Raw genomic sequence first — 22,139 nt, forward strand, 5'->3', positions numbered from 1 at the left:
AGCAGTCATTGTGCTTGAACACCAGCATTGTATAGGGTTTAGGAGCATTACATCTAATGCTGCCTTGATGGATTTTGTGCTTTGACCCCAGAGGGGCTGTTTGCTTAATTAAATTACTCTCTTTACCTAGGTGTGGCACCAAATGATTTAGATGCATTTGTGAAATTTGAATTTCATTACCCTAATACCGTGAGTATAATTTTTGGGTATTCGTTTGTTGACATCCCAGAGTGGCAGTGTAAGAAGCTGATATTTCTGATTTTATATTTTAATCATTATGCTTCATGCTGCTTATACTTCTCCTTCCTCTCTGAATGAAATCGATCAGAGCAAGGCTGGCTGGCTTGCTGGTGAGGGGAGAGAAACTTAAGCTAATGAAGGAAACACAAGGGATACAGAGGTCTCCAGCCCTGATATCCCACATCCTTATAATATGAACTATTTATACAGTGCTTTTCCTGACCAAAGCACTTCACGTGATCTCAGTAATCCTTATATAACAATCCTGTAGAGTAGATGAATAACAATATCCCTATATTACAGATGGAGCTAAGGGGAAGTAATTTACTAAGCCAAGACGTTATGAACTTCTTTCTGCATAGCTCATCTTCTTAACCAATAAACAGTAGCAGTTTACATCAATGCTCCCACCGCATCCCTTTCCTGGTTATTTCAGAAATTACTTGAGGGTGTTTAAGTACACTCTCAGTTGCTCTGGAACCAGATCTGCACAAGGTAAGGCCCACAGGCTGATTGCAGCCCCCTTCCTGACGATGAGTAGCTCTCCAGCAGAGTCTAAACACCCTGTTTGCTTGCAATCTGTTCCCACCTCATTGTGGAACTGTCTATGGACAGCGCAGGCCCATCAACAGTGGCAATAGAAGGAAGTTTGTGTTCGTGTTTTGTTGCTTCCCTCTCTCTGTGGATTCAGAGGCATGCCTTTCCCAATTATGAAAGGTCTTCCAGCCAGTTGCATCCAGAAATCCATTGTGCACAACCTGCCTAGATCTGAGGGCTGATGCACGCATAGTATTTTATAGACATAAACCTACGATTTTAAGTGCACACTTCCAAAATATGTGTGAAGTAGTTAAGTGCAAGTATTGTGCCAATATACTCAACAGAGAGCCAGGATTGGTGACAGCCCTTAATCACATACACTCAGATGCAAAGATGAGGGGGGCGGGGGGGAGAGAGAAGTGCAAAGGGAAAGTTGTGTTACAGGGCACAGAGAAAAGGGGGGAGGGTTTAACAGAGTAGGCTAAAAGGGAAAGATAGTGTTTAAAATGTGACAAAGGGAATGCTTTGCGACAACACTTTAGCTCACTTGAATTAATACAAGTACAGAAGTGGTCCTGAGAGGGATTCGATTTGCACGCCCCTGCTCTAGATAGATCAGTGTGTAGCCTGGCCTTCATAGGAGACTGAGAATTCCGCTTGTTTTTTTCTGCAGCAAGTTATGAAGGTAATGCTTATGGCTTGTGTAATTTGAGACTTGTGTGGCAAACTGGAAAAAAGACTCACCTCTGAAAGAGAGAAACCCTGGGTTGCTTGATAACTAGGATATCTTCTAGACGTGGCTACATTAATTTGTTCACTTTGTCCTTGTTCACTCCCTAGGGATACTTCTGCTTTGCTTTTGGGCTAAAAGTTAATTTATTTTGTAGTATGATTGGGTTGTCACAAAGTATAATGATGATGTAGAAGCTTGCTAAATGATCTCTTTGGTGCAGCTGCCAAAGTTCTGTACTCTCCCCCTTCGTGAGGGCAAGAAAGGCAAATAAAAAATACTGGAAACTGCATGCACTAGGGCTCTTGTTCTGCAGCAAAGCAAAAGTAGTGAGGGTGTTTTTTTCAGTGCTTGCACTGAGGCTGGTTTATCTTTTTGATGTCTCCCAAGCAGCATTGGTTTTATTTAAAATATTTGCATGTTGTTGCATCTTTAGTTATGTATATTTTACTCCTGGGGATGATGTCATCTGCATTCATGTTGGTCATTTTTTCCATACGAAATGCAAACAAAATCTTACATTAAATGTCTGCTGAATATTAGTATTGTCTTACTGCTGGTGTTTAAATGGCTTTTTAAGTATATCTTTGTTGTGTGCTTTTCTTAAAACAGGAGCAAGCGCAGAAAAGTAAAACATCAGTTGTTAAAAATAGCAACTGTCCAGGTGTGTGTGTTTCCTCTTATATTTTTGGTGATTGGTGGTTGTCTTCTGTGGAGTTGTCATTTCAGAACTAGGCTGAAAGAAAGAACTCTGTTTTGTGTTGGCTACCAGAACTTAGCTGAATGCTCCTTTTAGAGCAATAGTGATTTTCTAGTTGTGGGTTTCTTAATAGAATGATTTCTGCATATGAAGCTATCTTATCCAGAGTTAGGCTGTTGGGCTATAAACCCAGTATTGGCCACTTTGATTGGTGGTGGCCCCCAAAATCACAGGGAGGAGAAGTCTTGGCCAGCCTTGTTACCTGTCATCCTTTTAACTAGAGATAATGAAGGGCTGAGCCTGGGGCCTTATATGTGTGAAAGCATGTGCTCTACCACTGAGCTATGGTGACTCCACCAGGACTGCATCTCTGAGTCTTTCTCAGGGGCTTGCAACCCTACCTTCTGCCACCTAGAGGCCCAGCAATGCTCTTCATTGCCCCTCAGAGCCTCAATCTTATTTTTTTTTTTAAAGGTACCAGCCTCTTCATCCTGGTTTCCTGGTCTTGTCTAGGATCTGTTATCCTCTACTTTTTCACAGCTATGTAAATTGGCTAGTCTTTAAGGTGCCACAAGATTGTTGTTTTCGGCTGCAATAGACTAACATGGCTACCCCTCTGGAAATACTGGAAATGCTGTAATATATGTTCTAAAAAAAACGACTAAGGGAGTAATCCTATGGCCGTTAGTCAGCAGCTAGACGGCCATAGGATATGTGGTTTTCCGGGAACCGACCTCGGAACCTGTGCTCTGAGTCCTGGAGAACCGATCTCCCCCCACTTCTGCGCTGCCTTGCAGGCAGCACAGAATGGCCCCATGCTCCGTGCTTGGAAGAGGAGCGCCGAGAGGCCAAAATGGAGTATTCCAGGGTGGGAAGGCAGAAATGCCTGTATGACACATCCTATGTGTCGTTGGCAGCCTCTTCCACCGCTCCGCCTTCCCTCGGCTAGACAGCCAAAATCGGCTGTCTAGCCATAAATGCAGGGCAGGAGAAGCACAGAGGGAACGATCCCCTCCATGCTTCTCCTGCCCTGCATTGGATAGGTGGTCGCCTCCAAGTTCAGAGGCGGCGGCCTTTCCCCATAGGATTGCACCCTAAGGAAGGTTACAGCTATTTACAGCTTTGCAGAGATACATCTGTAGCCCTCTGAGTCGGATCCAAGGTTTTTGTTCTGTAAATGGAAGGGGTCCTCCTGCTCCTGGAGCAAGAACCTAGGATCCAAGCCATTGAACAGATTCCCATATCACACTAAGCCAATCTACGAGTAAACCACAGTTGGCTGGATGTTTGCAGAACAGCCCACGGCATGCCTGACAGATAATCAGGCTTGCTGTGTCTTGTTCTCCCCCACCTTCCCTCTAAGTCCTCCACCCGGCTTTGGCATGTATCCCAGGGGACTTTGTGGCGGAACCTGTCTTGACCATGTTCGTACGTCACACTAAGACACCCTATGAATGAACTGTGCAGTGTGGGTTGTTCGTGGAACAACCCACAATGTGCCAGACAATCAGGCTCACCATGGCTTGTTCTCCCCCTCCTTTCCCCTTGGTCCTCCAGCAGGGATCCCAGTGTCTTTTGTGATAGAACCCATCTTGCCTCCCCCTGCCCACTCCGTTTGCTACCCCTTTTCGTTCGCTGCTGGGGGGGCAGGCTTGGGCCTTAAAAATTCTCAATTGGGGTTGAGTTTTTTACTGGTTTTTTGTGGGGGGCAGAAAATTGCACAATTGTGTTAGTAATTTTTTTTTGGTTGGTCTTTCACTAGTGCACTTTTATGGCTGTCTGTTATGTATAGTCTTGCCTGGTCAATTTCCTTGTCTGTTTCAGCTGTCAAGGGAGGGTTTAGGGGGAGTAGGCACCAGGAAATTGACAAGGCAAGACTACATATAGGCTAATTTGCACACAGTTGCCAGGGGCCAATTGCTGAGTTGTCAATTGAAAAGCACTGAAAAGCGGGGGAAAGCAGCAAAAGTAGGTCTACCAAAAGAGCCGGGGGGATGACACAGACAATATTATCTCCCCCTTGGCAATATGATCCTCTAGCTTTTAAGTGCTGAACTGACACATCTCAGTGTGCTCCACCTTTTCAACATTCCCTGAGGATCAAGCTACTCCAGAAAGGGGAGATATTGGCTCCCCCTGTCTTTTCTGGCCCCTTTTTGGCACACCCACTTCTGTGGTTGCTGCAGCTCCCTGACAGTTGTGTAAAAAAAAAAAAAACAACCCACAGAAATTGTGCAGATTTAATGGCTAGGATATAAATGGAGGGGAATTTTTAGTACATTTAATGGCTGGAAAGTACTCCAAAAAGGAGCCATGAAAAGGTGGGGGTTAATATCTCCCCTTTCCAGAGTAGCTGGACTGTTGGGGAAGTGTTGCAAAAGTGGGAGATACTGAGAAGTGTCAGTCCAACACTTAAATTGAGAGGATCATGTCGCCAAGCGGGAGGTATTGTGTCCCCCACACACACACACATTTGGTACACTTACTCCTTTGTCTGTTTCCCCCTATTTTCAGTGCTTCTGAATTGCACTACCAGGTCCCTCCTTTCCCTTAGTGTTATTTCTCCCCCAGTCCTTTGCAGTTGTACACAACTTTGCCATTATGCAACCTTGTCTTGTCAGTTTCCTTGTATATTACCTACACCCCTTCCTGCTCCCTTTGCCCTCTGAAAGAGACAAGGAAATTGCCCATGCATGACCACATCTTGGGCAGCCATACGTGCGCACTTGCAAAAGACTGACAATTTTTTTAAAAATGACCCCAATAGTGCATTTTTGAGGCATTGAAACTTTCTTTAAAATGCCTGGGAAGGAGTGATAGTCCTTCCAAAGTGCCATTTTGGCACTGGTAGAAGGGCAGTCACTGGTGAGACAGCGAGAAGTTAGCAGCACAGGCGTTTTTGCTGCTCTTGCCAAGCAGCTCTGTAGCTGATCGCTACAACCCACGATAAAATCAGTCTCCAAGGTTCAGACGACACAACAGCCCATCATGGGCAAGAATAACCGTACAACAAGGCATGGGTTATCAGCATGGCTTGTTCCTGAAAAATAAGCCACCCTGCGGAAAATGCTCCAGGTTCAGAACACACGACAACCCATCATGGCTGGCTGCCCATGGTGGGTTTTCCTGTCATGTGAACCCAGTCACTGGGTCCTTAGGATCTTAACATAGGATTTCTCTTTTCTTTTTTATTGTTTCACCACCTCTTGCAAAATTAATAAATTCTTCTGTGCTTTGCCAGTTCAGCAGGATATGGGGTGGATGAGGTGCGAACATGAAAAATTAACAGGAGCCTGTATGCAAGCTCCACTGAATCACATAAGGGACTTGCTGGGATCATGGCCCATCTGTTCATTTTATTTCTGGGAGTTAGTAATTGGATGAGTAAGTAATAACCCTTGGGTTTTAGTGCAGCGTGTATGAATTTCATCAGAAACCTTAATCCCTTTGCAGTTCATTTTCTTGTTATATAAAATGGAGGATTGCCTTAAAGATTAGAACAAAAGTGATAGTGTATTTTTGCTGATTTTTTTTGAAGTTGTTGACTTTAAGGATAAGTAAGAGAGCACTTTACAAAAGCCTAAGGCTTATGTGACTGCTCATACTGGCCCTTCTTATGTAAGGTTAGGAGCAATTTAAGATTTGCAAAAGATCCGCTTATAAAACAAAACAAAATGACAAAAAGTGAAATTGACTGTCCAGCCTAAAAATGGCTGTTGTAAAATGTCTACCGTCTTGGCTTTTAACATTTGGTTAGAACTGTGATCTGAATTAATGGAAATATTAAAATGGTTTTCTTGACTTTGTTTCAGCCTGGATGGTACAGTAGAGACTCAGGATTAGGGATGAGTGAATATGACATGCTGTGGAAACAAAGACTAAGAGCTCAATCCTATGGGGATAGTTGGCTGCTTCCAAACTCAGAGGTGGCTGACTCTCCAATGCAGGGCACTCTGGCCATGCTCCTCCACACTCCGGCCACCCTGCATTTGTGGCTAGATGGCTGATTTAGGCTGTCTAGCCAGAGCACGTCGGAACGGGGGCACGGGTGAGGGGGCGGACAGCACATAGGAAACATCGTAACGATGCTTCCGTGGTCGTCTTCTCACCCCGCCCCTGGGAAGGGCCCTTTCAGCTACTCCACGCTGCTCTTCCAAGCATGAACCGCTCTGCCTACAAGGTGGCAGGGGCAGGGAGTGGGGGTTCTGGGAACCGAAAAATCTTATGGCTGTTTAGATTCTGTCTAGCAGCCATAGGATTATGCCCTAAGACTGTCAGATGATGATTTTCCACAGCCATGTAAGCATCACCCCCTCTCTCTACACTGTTCAAGCAGACAGTGTTGGTGGAATAACTGGTCAGGACAATGGGTGAAAGCATCAGCCTTATTCAAAGGTGAGAGTTCGGCTGTGAGGGAAGAGCAAGGTTCCAGGAAATTGGAAATATGGGCTTGGATCCAGAAAACTATAGGTGAGGCTCCTCTTGTACAGCGGGGCTTTCTCTTCTCCTCCCCACCCCCTTATATACTCCTCTCACCCTTCCTTCCCCCCACAATGGTGCCCAGGGTGTGTGTATGTGGAAGTCTGTCTCTGAATTCAAGTCATTGTGTTCTGATTTAATGAGAGGTGACTCAGACAGAATTCAGACATTAAGCAGAACACAGTATGACATGCGCCTGTGGGAGGACTGCTTGCTTGAAAGGTGCCCCATGGCAAAATATCCCACCAGTTCATTTTGCTCTGCTTGAACTTGAATTGGTCCTGAGTACTCTCGACAGTTATGTGTGTCTCATGCATTTATCCTTGCGTGTCTAGAATATGATCAGCTGTTCAAGTTGAACATTAACCGAAATCACAGAGGCTTCCGAAGAGCAATTCAGGCCAAAGGAATTAAATTTGAAATTTTCCACAAAGGGTAAGTGTTTATGCCCAGTATTGCACTGACTGAAAGCAAGGTCTTGTGACTTCTGCCTAGGAAACTTTCAGGTTTGAGGAAGAGGGGCCACATTCTGTGAACAGGATAGCTTGCAGAAGTTAAAAAGTATGAATAACTTGTTTGCATAGATCTGCCTGTTGGCATCTCATTACATTTTGTGGAGTCTGGAATGTTTCACTAGAGGACTGAAGCCATGATGGGCAATCTGGGACAAAGTGTTTAGGCAAAGGAGGTTTTAACAGAGATTTGCCAGCTACAGCAGATGCTGCTTTCAGATATTTGCAAGGCTTGATATGATATAATATTGGTGTTACTTGATCTTCCTCGATCAAGGGTAGGCAATCTGGTGCCCTGCAGATGTTCTGGACTCTATTTCCCATAATCCCTGGTCATCGAGCATGTTGGCCGAGTCTTATAGGAGTTGTAGTCCAAAGCCCTTGGAGGGCACCAGGTTCCCTATCCTTGTGCTAGATGGTTGGTAAATGCTGTATATTGGTGTTTGACAGAAAAGCTGCTTCTGCAGAAATTCCCATATAGTTTTCAAAGTTCATGAGACTTTTGAATCCCTACTGCCAGGATGGCACTTCAGTAAAATGCCGGACTGTCCACTCTTAATCCCCTGGGCTGTAAGACATTTGTCTGCTTGTGCTTTGTTTCTTCCATTGTAAAACACAGAATCCTCCTTGCTAAACTTAACAGTTCAATGCATCCAGTGCTGTAAGCCCCAAGGGGACTATGCCACTGCTGAAACAGACTGGATGAATGTTGCAGGAAAAAAAACCTGTATGTTTTAGGATGTACTACAGGGCTAACCCAGCCGTAGGGATGACGCTGAACCTAACCTTCGGGTTAGGCAGTCGGTATTTGATCCATATCTCTTATGATCAATTGGGCAAATCATAGTAAGAACAGTGGTCCTTATTGGCAATGTGGGGCCTTAGTGTTAACTTCCTCATTATCAAAGCAGCAAGTTGAAAGGATCCAAAAGAATTGGCTAAATAAGGGATGATGTATAAATTTTGCTCAACACAGAACACTTCTTAGTGCCTCTTAAGGTTATACAGACCACTCCTATAAGCTCCTTCACAGAGGTAATAATGATAAACCTTATCTGTTAATAAATATTGGTTAGCTTTGGGCTGGGGCTCTTGCTTGGGATAGAAGAAACATAATGCATACCCTGTCTGCCCATAAACACACATCCCTCCCTCCTCCTCACTGGCAAAGAATGACATTCATTTGATCCGCTTAGAGGAGTCTTCTGTCTCTTGTAAGCATGTATCCAAAGCTTCTAGTGATCAAAATGTATTGAAGGCAAGGTTATTTGATTAAAATATTTCTAAATTGCCTTTCTGCCCTAACAGGGCCCCCAAGACAATGTATGAAACAAAACATTAAAGCAAACCTACAACAACCAACCAAAATAAAGAGCTAGCTTTAAAACATCCCAGGGAGCAGAATTGTGCCATCTTAAAACGATAAAAACTGAACCAAAAATGTTTTAAGAGCCTGCCTGAAAATGAACAAAGATGTGACCTAAGGTCCCTAGGGAAGGAATTCCACTGTTGGGTGCTGCCACAGAGAAGGCCCTGTCCTATGTTCCAGCCAACCTAGTCCCTCTTGGTTGTGGGAAATACAGCAGGGTCTCTGAAAATTATAAACTATGGCAAGTTCATATGGGCAGAGGTGGTTGTTCAGATATCCTAGCCCCAAACTGTTTAGAGCTTTGTAGGTAAGAAGAGAGGTAGGCAACTTGCGGCCCTCCAGGTGTTGTGAGACTGCAATTTCCATCAGCCCTAGCCAGCATTGCCAGTCCCAGAACAGCTGGAGAGCCAGAATTTGCCCACCCTTGACCTTGCCCCTTGAACTGGACCCAGAAACAAACTGGAAGCTAGTGCAATTACAATACTGCAGCCAGAAAGCAATCTAGCTGCACTATTTTGCACAAATTATAGTTTCCAGACACCCTTTAAGGGCAGCCTCACATGAGCATGTTGCAGTTACCTGAAGGAATTTATTAAGTCCTGGATCTCTTGTGACCTATTTTTAGGCAGTAGAATAGATAAATATGACAAGTCCCATACATCAGTTCAACACTGATCTTAATGACAAACCCTATTTTGTCGTGATGAGAATGCAGACGCCATCCATTGCACACAAAAAACCTCTGCTTCTTGTTTGCTGTTCTGTCGAAATGTAGCTATCCAGGATCCCAACCTTGATTTGAGGGCAAACGATAGCCTGTTCAGGCTTTTGCCTGACTGCACAAAAGCTCAATCTGTGTAGCGGGTGGGGGTGCGCATGCTGGCCTTGCCCCCTGTGTGCCCCTCCCAGCCTCCCTGTGTTGAGCAGAGAGATGGGAAGAGGAGTTCTACTCAATTTTGCTTGAACATGGTCTCTCCCCATGATCAGGGACCCTGATAAAGCATGTGCAGTCCCATATGTAGTTCTAACCCTCAGGTGAATGCCTGAACAGAGCTTATGATTTGCTGCAAACTAGACACAAAAGCTTCCCATCTGCTCACACATGAAGAAAAGGTAAGCCAAGGCTTGCTGTTCCTCTTTCCCGTATTGAAGGAAAAATGGGTGTGTTGGCAGCGAGATGGGGGAGACAACTCTCAGGTGCACAGGGAAATTGTTTATTAGGCCTAACACATTTTTGACAAAGGTCTTCAGGGGCATGGTGAGTCAACACACCCTATTTCAAGTTCAAATGTATCCACTTGAAAATGGAGCTTGCAGAAAGCAGTGGTACTGTTGTGTGTACAGTTTTTTTCTGAGTGATCCTGAAGACCTTTGTTAAAGTGCATCCTGCATTATCATTGTGTCTGAACTAAGCCATTGCACCGTTCTTTCGTTGTTTTTTAAGTCATGAAATGTCATGCCCACCTCTGCTAGCACATTTTGCAGTAGGCAAATCCCTTAGGCTCATTTCTTAGCCTAAAAATGTCTCATCACTGAATGTGTGTGACAGTAAGCAAGACTTACGTGTGTTCTGATAGGATACATGTATCATCAGTTTTCTCTCTAGTTCTTATGATGCAAGACTGTACTTTTTACCCATACATGTGGTTTTTGTTATAGTAGTTCTGTTGATCAATGGGCTTTATGATCCATCCTTGACCTCAAATGAATAAATCAATCGGGAAAGATCTCTGTCAGTTGGTATCGTGAATGTATTTGGATGTTGCTGTTTCCCACCATGGTTGTTAAGACACATTTTAATATGTGCCTGGGAAGTCCATTCAGTAACTCTGGGGATCGGGGAGGTGCCACTATAACTGTGTTCATGGGTAGGGGGAGGTATGGCGTTGGGGGATTAACAGGCCAGCTGAAGAGAAGAGGGGCTATCCCCTCTTCTGGTTCTTCCCCCAACCTGATGGTTCCTGGTGGCCTTACCAGCTTGCCCTCAGGGCCGGTGGCGCTGCTGCTGAATGCCAGGTTGGTCCAGAATAAAATCTCCCTCGTCCATGATTTGATTGCGGATGAGGGGGCTGACCTAGTATGTATTACTGAGGCTTGGGTAGGAGAACTGGGAGGGGTTACTGTCTCCCAGCTGTGCCCTCCTGGGTACTCAGTGCAACACCAACACCGACTCGAGAGTCGGGGAGGGGGGTTGCCATGGTCTATAGGAATTCAATCCCTCTCTCTAGGCTTCCTGCTGATTTGAGTGCAGATCTTGAGTGCTTGTACCTTGTGTTGGTTACCCAGGACAGATTAGAGATTCTGTTGGTGTACCGCCCACCCCGCTGCCCATCAGATTCCCTGCCTGAGCTAACAGAGGTGGTCTCGGACTTGTTGTTGAGGACCCCTAGGATGATGGTCCTGGGGATCTCAACTTCCATGCTGAAGCCGCTATATCTGGGATGGCTCAGGACTTCATGGCCGCCATGACAGCCATGGGGCTGTCCCAACAGGTCATCGGCCCAACACATGTAAAAGGACACACGCTTGATCTGGTTTTCTCGACTGGGCAGGAGGATGGTGATCTGAAAGTGGAGGAATTAACATCTGTCCCTTTGTCATGGTCAGATCACTTCCTGCTGAGGTTTAGACTCTTGGCAGCCTTCCCCCTCTGCAAGGGTGGGGAACCTATTAAAATGGTCCGCCCCAGAGGCTAATGGATTCTAATGGATTCCAGCGGGCTCTGGGGGATTTTCCTGCTGGTATGGCTGGTGCTCCAATCAAAGCCCAGGTCACTCAGATTCGTCATGAATTGGACACCATGATTAGTGCACCTCCATCGGTAGAGGTGTTCAGAGCACCATCTGGTCCAGTTTTATTGGATGAGTTTCAGTTATTGAGGCCTGAGGATGCGGACAAGGTTCTTGGCCAAGTCCGATTGAACACTTATGTGTTTGACCCTTGCCCTTCATGGCTTATTACATCAAACAACGAGGGGATGTCCGGCTGGGTCCAGGAGGTTGTAAATTCCTCCTTGAGAGAGGGAGTGGTGCCTGCCGCTTTAAAAGAGGCGGTAATCAGACCACTCCTGAAAAAGCCTAACCGGGACCCAGAGGATGTTAAAAATTATAGGCCAGTGGCCAACATTCCCTTCCTGGGCAAGGTGCTTGAGCGGGTGGTTGCAGGACAGGTCCAGGCACTCTTGAATGAAATGGATTATCTAGATCCATTTCAGTTGGGCTTCAGGCCTGGTTTTGGAATGGAAACTGCCTTGGTCGCCCTGTGGGATGACCTCTGCTGGGAGAGGGATGGGGGAGTGTGACCCTGTTGATTCTCCTGGACCTCTCAGCAGCTTTCGATACCATCGACCATGGTATCCTTCTGGATAGGTTTCTGGGTTGGGAGTTGGAGCCACTGCACTGCAGTGGTTCCGCTCCTACTTGGATGGCCGATTCCAGAAGGTGATGCTGGGGGATTATTGCTCTGTGCCATGGCAATTATGCCATGGGGTTCTACAGGCCTCTGTGTTATCCCCCATGCTGTTTAACATCTACATGAAACCACTGGGGGAGGTTATCTGGAGGTGTGGGCTGAGGTTCCATCAATATGCGGATGACACCCAGCTGTGCCTCTCTTTCTCACCAAAAGAGGGGCTGTTCTGAATCAGCGCCTGGGCACGGTAATGGACTGGATGAGGGCCAATAAACTGAAACTCAATCCAGACAAGACGGAGGTACTGTTAGCGGGTGGTTGGTCTGCCCAGCTAGGTGATATTCAACCTGTTCTGGAGGGGGTTACACTCCCCCTAAAGGATCACGTTCGTAGTTTGGGGGTGCCCTTGGACCCAGAACTGTCACTTGAGGCACAGGTGAACTCAGTGGCATGGAGCACTTTTTATCAGCTTAGGCTGGTATACCAACTACGCCCTTATCTGGACAGAGATAGCCTAGCTACAGTTATCCATGCTCTCATAACTTCTCGTCTGGATTACTGCAATGCATTATACATGAGGCTGCCTTTGAAAATGGTCCGGAAACTTCAGCTGGTCCAAAATAGGGCAGCAACATTGTTAGCGGGGGCTGGCCAACGACCTCATATTATGCCAGTACTTTTCCACCTGCACTGGCTGCCTGTCCATTTCCAGGACCGATTCAAAGTGTTGGTATTAACATTCAAAGCCCTTAACGGCTTGGGGCCAGGTTATCTGAAGGATCACCTCCTCCCATATGTGCCTGCCCGGACCTTAAGATCATTGTCAGCAGCCTCCATGAGCCGCTGCCAAAGGAAGTGAGGCAGGTGGCTACTAGGAGGGCCTTTTCTGCTGTGGCACCCCGGCTGTGGAATGAGCTCCCTAGTGAGGTTCGCCCGGCACCTACACTGTATTCCTTCCAGTGCCAGGTGAAAACCTTTTTATTTTCCCAGTCATTTTAGCATTCTAGACTTTTAGCTTTGCTGTTTAAAATCTGTATTTTAAATCTCTGCATAGCAGTTCGAAAGCAAGAAATTGCAAGTAGATAAATAGGTACCGCCTCTGCAGGAAAGGTAACAGCGTTCTGTGCACCTCGGTGTTCAGTCATGCCGGCCACATGACCACGGAAGCGTCTTCGGACAGCACTGGCTCTTCAGCTTAGAAACGGGGATGAGCACCGCACCCTAGAGTCAGACACAACTGGTTGGGGACACCTTTACCTTTACTTTTGTTCTGGTTGTATTATTATACTGTGGTTTTAATGTTTTATATATGTTATACTGTTTTATTGTGTGCTGTTTGGTTTAAATTTTTGGGAACCTCCCAGAGAGCTTTGGCTATTGGGCAGTATAGAAATGAAATAAATTAAATTAAATTAAATTAATAAATAAATAAATAAGGAAGAATCTAATTCTTACCCTGATGGTTCCTTCTCCCCAGGTCCTTTTTCAGGAGTGACAAGCAAGTGGGAACAGCACATTTGAAATTGGATAAACTGGAATCCGAATGTGAAATTAGAGAAATAATCGAGGTACCATACTTGTTTTGTTCCTTAAGTAAGCTATGTGAAGTGAAGGTTGTCGTCTTTTTGCACAACACAAAGTTCCACTGCTAGCTGCTTTCTTCCATTCTTGTGGTTCTTGATAACGTGCCTGATATATGCCGTTTTTCAAATATGCCTGTCTTGCAGTTTTGGATTTTTTAAAGGACAGGAGTTGCATGCTGGCATACATAGTTCTCTCCCTTCCCAGCCCTCTTACAATGTCCTAGGAGCTTTCACCAAAGTACTCTGACAACATAGAATAGGGAGATTTGGGGCCAAGTCTATTCCTACTGGGGTTGCTACCCCCAACGGCACTAGAAGCCCCAGTCACTGTCCATACATATATTTCTATATATCTGGAATGAGTTGTCTTAATTTTTTTTATGTGGTGTAACATCCCAAGTGCAAGTGGTGCTATGCCACTTTGAAAGAGTGGTACCTATGTACAGATATAACCCAAAATATCTTGGCAAAAAGAGAAAGCTTGAAAACTTCAAACTCCTCTTGCTTTATAGCCCCTTCTAGATGGTGTGGCCATTTGGTCCTTGTAACTTTGCACTGCCATTCCCTTTATTTCTGATATTCAGGCTTGAGTGTCGGTACTTACATAGCCAACTCAGCACCATCCACGCACAAGGCAGAGGTGTCAACAGGCCTGGGGAAATACCAAGGTTTGCAAAAGTTCAAAAAATCTGGTGAACAAAATCCCTGTGGGGGGAAAAAAATCCCCAAACAGCCTAGCAAGGACTGAAGAAGTGCTGATTGGCTAAGGTGGGGGCAGGAAATGAAAAACTGGATGGGAGGGGAAATAGAATGGAGTATCCTAGAGGCGGGCAAGGCTGACTCACTGGAACACTGAACAGGCTTACGCTACCCTGTAGCATTTCATTGCAAGCCCCACTTGTAACATGTAGAGGTTTTGGAGGCCTGCCACTGGAGAAGAGTCCACAGCTCTGCTGAGCATTCAGAGCCAAGTGCACGTTTCTCTGGATTGTTGTATGTTAGAAAGCTTAACCACAATGACCTTTCCTCCCTGTGTTTAGGTTTTGGATAGTAGGAAGCCTACTGGAGGGAAACTAGAAGTAAAAGTGAGACTCAGGGAGCCACTTAGTGGGCAAGATCTTCAAACAATTACGGAAAATTGGCTAGTCCTTGAACATTAGTTCTGCCTAAGGTAGGAGCTGTTTTCTATGTAGCCTGCTAGTTGGCATGAACAATCTCAATCTGCTACCCAGCTTTGATTATCATGACAAGTGGTTTGTTATGCAGAAATTCCTGTCCTAGCTTTGCTTTTTATGAAATATGTTTAATTTAAAAACATTTCTATCTTGCTTTTTTATCACTAGCATATCCAAGTCATAGTACAGAAGTGGGTTACCACCCAGCAACAAAATTATACTACAGCCACAAGAAGAAATCCTTATAGAAAAGTTGCCCCTCATTTCTTTTCTATAAGAAATCCTTATAGAAAAGTTGCCGCTCATTCTTTTTATTATTTTATTTATTTAAAATAAATGTATCCCACTTCTCTGCCAAAAAAGATTCCCAGAGTGGCTTGCAAACAATTAGCAAAAAAGGCAGTCCCTTTTACATATGCTTGTAATCACTTCACTTTTAAATCATCATACTAAATGTAGTTTTTATGGATTTGCCTTTGAATTGTATGTTTGAAAGCAAACTAAAAAGGCTTTCTATAATGGATGCTAGACTTTCATTTATAATTATCTGTAGTATGTTGCTGTACTGTCCTCAATTATACCTCTAAAACCATGTTCATTTTTTCCTCCCAACAGATCCAGGAATGCTAAAAGCTGCAGGATGGACTTTATATACAGTTTCTGCAAGCACCAAAGATGTTCAATGAATGCACTACTGAACATAACATCTTTATTTTCATAACTATCATATAGTATGAGTTGGTAAGCTTTGTAAGTCTACTACTAGGAATGGAATTAATGGTACTGATCCACAAAGACAGACTGACCTGTGTTAGGCTTTGGTGAGACTAATGTTGTTGGTACTACGTGAATGTTACCTAACTGTTAACTGATTGACTTGTACAAAAGAAGGACATGTGGGCAAAAAGCTTTGTCTTAATGTGTAGCAGTATACTAATGTCCTGCAACAGAGGAAGTGCATCATGAATTTGCAAAAAAGATTGTTTCCTAGCCCCAGAATAAACTCTATTCTTACATACAAATGGAGTTAGGTTAAATAGCTATTACTGTTAACCACCTGTATATTTCTTTACATTGCCTGCAATATAGAATTCTTTAAACTACTGTTACACCTTTCCCAACCGTATTTAGAGTGAGGCATGAGCATTTGATAGGGGCCTGTATCATATGCGAGAGGGCTAACAGCTGCTTTTTAAGCCCTCTTTTTCTTCACTCTTGTCTTTGTTTTCCTTGTGTTTTTTTCAACTGAGGCAGAACGAAAGCTTAAAGATTTAAAGAACCACAGCATTTTGGTTTTGCTTTAGCAAGTTGAAACACTTAACAATTTGACTGAAAAAATTATGAGATTCTTGCCTGTTTTAAAGAATGTAGAACACACAATGCTAGGGGTGCAAAATTGCCTGTTTTTTCCCCTTTTCATAGCCTATAGGAGGCAGTTGCAGAAGATTTTCACAGTATGTGTGTGACTTCATAAACCTAAGTCTGCCATGCAGGCAGCGTTTGTTTCTGTCTTAAGCAGATAGAGACAATACAGTATTCAGTTTTTAATTTTAATAAATTTAATATACAAAACTACATGTTGAAAATAAAAATATAATATGCAGTCTTTTGCAGTGTTAACTGAATTTTAAAAGTACATTTTTATTTAAACAAGTACTCATTTCTTAACAATATGGTAATCTTAAGGTCATTTTAAAGGCTATGGTTGAAGCAAACCAATCAGTCAATAGCATTTTGCACAAACATAACCTAAACAAATGATTTTCTGCAAAGGGAAGGAAGGAGGAAGAAAAACTCTGTTTCTTCTCCCTCTGTCAGTAACTTTAATGCAAAGCTAAAGGCACAATCCTATGCATGTTTAGACAGAAAAAAGTCCCAACAATTATCAGCATGGATGGCTGGAGGGATGCTGGGAGTTGTAGGACTTTTGTGTCTCAACATGCATAGGATTACATCCTGACTTACTGAAAAAGCTGCTTCTATGATGAAATTGGGATGCCATCTCTTGAAGTAGGAATCTACTGCAGCTATGTAGTAAATTTGAATAGATTTTGGAGATTCTGCCAGTAAAACTGAATGCTGTCACAGGAGGAAGGAAATCTTAAAAGCAACTTGACTTTATATGTAAGGAAAAGAACAGGAAACGTAAGTCTCTTAGAACTGCTGAGTAAGGCCTTTGTTATGCAAAGGATTTCTCAGGTGCTTATTAATGCCTACCCTGCCCCATCTCCCATGGCAGAATATTGAGCACCTTTGGTAAGCTCAGCATGACCTAAGAAGTGTGTTCAGACCACATGGCCATCTCTTAATTCAGTAGAACTTTTTATATATTTAGAAGTGAGAGTAACTTCTCCTATCCTTTAATTTGGAGCCTAGTTCTAGCACCCTTGTCTCCCTCAGGGTCCTGTTGCTGTTTGCAATAGGCTGTAGTAGGAAGGTTTTTACTAATCTTAGGCAAGCAGTAGCAACTTGCTCAAAAATGAGCTCTATGTATGTTCAACTACACTTTGCTACCTACAGAGAAAAGTTAATTATCATAGCTGTCACTGCTATATACATTTGCTTTTTTAAAAAAATGCAATTATTTCAACCTGTAACAACTACTGCCCATCCTTACTGTTGAATGCTCATAAGGTTGCCCATACTGCCCATTTTAGATCTGTATTTAAAAAGTCAAGCATGCTCAGTTCATTACCTCCTCTTGCACATGGGTGGCAGCCAATCTGAATGGCAGCAGTTGTGTCTGGTTGAAGCCTTCTCACTCTTTGGGACAGCTCTTTTGACTGTTTATCAGTGTCTCAGGGACAGAAATTAGATGTAATAGGAATGTGTTCATATTCTTTGCCAGCTTCATATGCTGCAGCAAGAGGGCTCAAGCTGCTCTCCTCTCAAAGGGTCTGTCAGGTGAGGCAGAGCACAAGCTGTCCAGCCTGAAGTGAAAGCAAAACATGCAAGAGCAGCCAAACTCTTATAGTTCTCACAGGCTAGCTTTACATGGTGCTACTACTATAAAGTGTTAGATAAGTGCAGGCTTAATGGTAGGGATAATGTAAGTATAGTGCACACCAATCAGGAAAATCAAGAAAGGATGTCCCCTTTTTTTTAAAAAAAAGGACCAGCTGGAAAGAGAACAGTAATTCCATGTAACTGCTCTTTAAGGCTAACAATTCTCATGCCTGTGACAGGTTCTTTCAAAATTCACAGAGAAGGAAACAAAGGTTTATGATGGCAGATGTTTGCCAAGTTATCAGTCTGAGGGGGACAGTTCCACAAGTGAAGAAAAATAAGGTAAAACTATCCTATTTATACACACAAAACTGCAAGCTTAATTTACATACGGCTTTTAGAGAGAGATTGCTGCTTTGTTTAGGACAGACATAAAAGGTACCCTCAGTCATGCGACTTTCTTTCTGTACATCTCTATAGAATATCTCAACATGTCTTGGAGGTACTTCGACCAATAATCTGGTCAAAATAATGTAAACGATACTTTTTAAATGTCTAGAGAAGTTAGCCATAAATGGCAGTATAATGAGGTCAGAATGGAGGTCTTGATTGTTTCTTCATAATAAGTTCATCTACAAACATTAAACATTGACATTTCCTTTCTTTTTATTTACTTCCCAGTGATCTCTGCACCCGTTTGAGTATTGAATACATGACTGCAATTGTCTTAAAACATGACCATTATTTGTTTCTAATCTGTAACAGAAGTGTATTAGCTGCAAAGATAGCATAGCCATTTTGTAGTATAGAAGTTGCCCTGATCCTGTTTGTTGACAAATGCATAGACGATTCAGAATTATGGAACAACTGTCCTCACCCCCCACCCCAACCCCTCATAATAGTGTTAACAAAAAGCTCAATTTTCCAGTTTTAAAGTGCAAATGATTCAGATACAACTGCTGCTGGAACAGGTCTGAAAGAAAATGAAGTCCTCTTATGAGATGTTTTCCAGAATATAAAAGATAAGCTCCATTATGACCGGTCCTTCGCTCAGCTGGCATGCTCCTCCATGAATCACTGGAACTAAGGCGCTGTCCAGGTCATTCATGTACTGAGCAGGCAGTGGCTGGCCATTGCTTCCAGCCTGATAGCCAACCTACAAACACATAATGACAGGAAAAAGAGCACTTTTACTTCGTTTTGAAACAACAGTGTCTGTGTGAGAGACTGCAGCCTCAGTAAGTAAGCTGTACGATGCAGAAAGGTCTTTCCTAATTAATTTTCTCCATGGAGGAATGGTGGTAAGCAGGACCAAAATTATGTGAGCTTACTCTTCAAGATCACATGAATAATAATCCAGAGTATGTAACTATACAGATTTTCAATTAATCATCTCACAGTAGTAAAAAAAAAAAAAAAAAAGGCTTTGAGTTTCCTAAAACATAATAAAAATGCAAGCATGAAAGCAGGTCGATAGTGAAAAATGTGGGCTGGGTAGAACTTGTTTCCTAACAATTATGGAGATCTATCTACACATGAAGAGGAATTATTTTCAAGGAATGAACAGCGCAGCAACCTCAGTTCCCATTAAGGAAGCAGCAGTTATGGAAACAAGCATTTCTTTCAGAAATGAACCTCAATACATTTATATCATGGATAAAAATGAGGGAGGTGGACTAAGTGATCTGCTGCAGAGGAATTCTGCTTTAGTTATATGTACCAGCCAATAATCTTTCATCCTCAACAGTCGTCAGAAATTGAATCTGTCTACTAATATGCCTATTGAAGTGTGGCAACATTTAGAAATGTCCAATAAAGCAAATTAAACAGCTACCTCTTACATTACATTATAAAAGGATTTGTAATAATGGCCATGAAACACCAGCCCAAACAAGGTGATCTTGCATCACTTCCATAAAGTGATAAAACTCTGACTTCGAACTTCCTGGCATTTGTCAATGTAGTTCTATATTATGCCCAAACTAAGAGTGGCCCTACTCTACATTACTGCAACAGAGAGGCAAAAGAGCTGCAAAAGTTCCTGTAAAAATTAATTGTGGCTGTCTGCTTTTGGAGAGATCTGTAGAACCCAAATTTAGGCAGCACCATTTGCATATACACCAGTACCAATTCCAAATCCATCATAGTTCATGAAAAGTCAATGTTTTAAATACCTTGGTTAAGTGTGTTATTTTGCTGTTAAAAAATAATACATACAACTCTAGAAATTATAGACTACTTGGTTATTTTTAGTTATTGTTTTCTTTAGACCAAAAATCCCACACTCTCCATATTTCCAGTCTCAACAGGTCAAACATTTTTGTTGCTTATGTGAACCAGGCATAATTGCACACCTTGGACTTAGGAGTCAACAATCATTCTTGATAGAGTGCTTATTAAAGTTCTGTTGGGATCAGAAGCCTATCAAAATTGATTCTTGGATATAGCTAGAATAATAATTTCCAGCAAGTGTTTATAAACTGAAATTTATAAATGGTTGGATCCAGAGTAGCACTCAGTGGAGTTCTGCTTGCACTGGAGGAAGGGTGCGGGGATACAAATCTGCACAATTTCTCCTTCCCCCTGTGCTTCCTGAAAGCTGTTCTGGAGGGCTGGTGGACCCACAGGAGCATCTAGAGGGGTGGTATGGGGGCGGGTGTAGGGAAGGTTGTTTCCCTGCAAATCCTTTCTCCATGACAGATCCTAGTACCTTTCTTGAACAGGAGACCTTCCATTTGGATCCAACCCAATGTTAGTGTTAATTACCAACAAAAGAAAAGTAAAAAAAGAAGGAACCATTCATGCTTTCTTTAGCTTATCGAAGTACTTACACGAAAGTAGTAAAAAGAATGAGTTGTTTTTAACTTACTTGATCAGCATCAAGTGTAACACGTAAACCCAACTTGGTCATCCCATCTTCCTTCAATAGCTTCAGGTGAGGGCACAAGGCCAGGCAGAAAGCCTTAGCCACATTCTCAGTCAGCCTGCTGTGATCTGCTGGGTCACTTAAGCCATTATGTTGGTCATCATTTTCCAGAAAGAAAACCTGAAGAAATAATTGTTCCATACACAGCCCAAATAAATGTAAGTCTCTATATTTCTGCATTATAACACTAGTCTTGTAGCTCAAGAACACTGTGACAGGGGCAATTTTTCTAATTCATCCCTAATGGCAGGAACTGCAGTCTAAGGAAAGAAGTGTAGACTTTAAGGGGCAACCAAATAGATGAAGTAGGTTTGGCATCTTGCAGTGGGGCAGGCTGGTTGTCAGGTGTCCTGATGTCACAATGAGGTCCTTTTCAGGTTTTGAGTATTTAAATATATCAATATGTTCTTCACAATTAGAACTAAATTGTCATTAAAAAAAATGAACACTCAGCCTCAGGTGTCTGTTCATGCCATTACTATCAAAAAAGGTAGAGAAAGATCAGCCAAAGTAATTAGTGCAGATTGACCACCCATAAATACATTGAGGTAGACAGATATTTTAGGAAAGTAATCTGTAAGGCTGTTGATATGTGGAAATGCTTCCTAGATATGAACCATCCTAAAATGAAAAGTAATGAGCCAGTTCACAGTCACAGTAAGCCACCATGGTTTTCATTAACTCATGGGGCTCTGCAAGGTACATCAGCCGCTATTTTGAATATGCGAGCCAAAGTGGGGGTGGGGAGTGTAGTGGCTTGTCGTGCTGCGCGAACCCAGGCATTAGGTTATTTGAGCATTAAAAAACATAACCCATGACACCAGGTTCACAAGACAAGCTGCAGCTTGCATATTCAAAATGGCAGCCAGCACACCTCAGGGAGCTCTGCAGGTTAATTAACCCATGGTGGTTTACTGTACTGTGCAAACCAACCCAATCTGTAGTGTGCTTTATCTTCAAAACTTAACAGGTAAGCAAAGTATTGAGGCCATTCCAAGTTAGGCATAAACCATACAATGAGTCTTTCTAGCCTATATTAGCCAGGAACATGTTTGCACACTCAACAATTGAATATTTGGTGGAAGTTAATATAGACCTTTTTGGTTTCCCATCAAGTTAAGAAAGGACTTTTTATGGTCCAAACAGCTACATGAGCTACATCATGCAAAGTCATTAAAGATTCTAACTTTAATCTAAAAAACAATCTGGTTTCCTCACCTCTGTCCACCTAATAACCTTCCCATTTGCTTTATACTCTGAGCCATGAAATATCTTGACACTTGTGATAGACTCCATAGATTTTCCATCAATGGGACTTACAACACTAGAAAGAGGAAGGAATAAGCAGCACTATTAGCAGAATCTTCCTTAAATCCTATGCATGTCTGGCTAACTAGGAACACAAACCCAGACCAGAAGACAATACAAAACAATGACCCCCTCCATCAAGACTATGGAAAAATTGGCATATAGCAATATGAGCAGTTAAATAGGTTACATACAGAGGGCAGCTTTTCAGAGACTAAAA

General features: G+C 43.0%; 2 protein-coding genes across 10 annotated transcripts in view; one reads left to right on the forward strand and one right to left on the reverse strand.

The window, feature by feature from the left end:
* The window catches only part of CC2D1B (coiled-coil and C2 domain containing 1B), a 53,676-nt gene extending 35,842 nt beyond the window's left edge, over nucleotides 1–17,834 (forward strand). For 3 of the 5 annotated variants that reach the window (XM_084852534.1, XM_084852536.1, XM_084852535.1), the window contains exons 20-25: nucleotides 131–189; nucleotides 2,123–2,174; nucleotides 7,025–7,124; nucleotides 13,459–13,549; nucleotides 14,605–14,735; nucleotides 15,355–17,834. In XM_084852534.1, coding sequence (XP_084708660.1) covers nucleotides 131–189; nucleotides 2,123–2,174; nucleotides 7,025–7,124; nucleotides 13,459–13,549; nucleotides 14,605–14,724 — 422 coding nt within the window. In that variant the 3' untranslated portion in view covers nucleotides 14,725–14,735; nucleotides 15,355–17,834. Of the gene's footprint in view, nucleotides 1–130; nucleotides 190–543; nucleotides 698–2,122; nucleotides 2,175–7,024; nucleotides 7,125–13,458; nucleotides 13,550–14,148; nucleotides 14,233–14,604; nucleotides 14,736–15,354 lie in introns of those variants that run through there. The other 2 variants (XR_014790557.1, XM_084852537.1) reach the window with 2 other exon arrangements.
* A 21-nt stretch (nucleotides 17,835–17,855) lies between these two features.
* Nucleotides 17,856–22,139, reverse strand: part of ZFYVE9 (zinc finger FYVE-type containing 9) — a 63,280-nt gene continuing 58,996 nt past the window's right edge. For all 5 annotated transcript variants that reach the window (XM_084852529.1, XM_084852528.1, XM_084852531.1 and 2 more), the window contains 3 exons: nucleotides 21,830–21,935; nucleotides 20,555–20,731; nucleotides 17,856–18,841 (listed from right to left, as the gene is read on the reverse strand). In XM_084852529.1, the coding sequence (XP_084708655.1) occupies nucleotides 18,680–18,841; nucleotides 20,555–20,731; nucleotides 21,830–21,935 (445 nt within the window). In that variant the 3' untranslated portion in view covers nucleotides 17,856–18,679. The remainder of the gene's footprint in view (nucleotides 18,842–20,554; nucleotides 20,732–21,829; nucleotides 21,936–22,139) is intronic.

Source organism: Heloderma suspectum, chromosome 4 (assembly GCF_057233095.1).
Source record: "Heloderma suspectum isolate Gila_16-S chromosome 4, 16-S_ref, whole genome shotgun sequence".
NCBI classification, from domain to species: Eukaryota; Metazoa; Chordata; class Lepidosauria; order Squamata; family Helodermatidae; genus Heloderma; species Heloderma suspectum.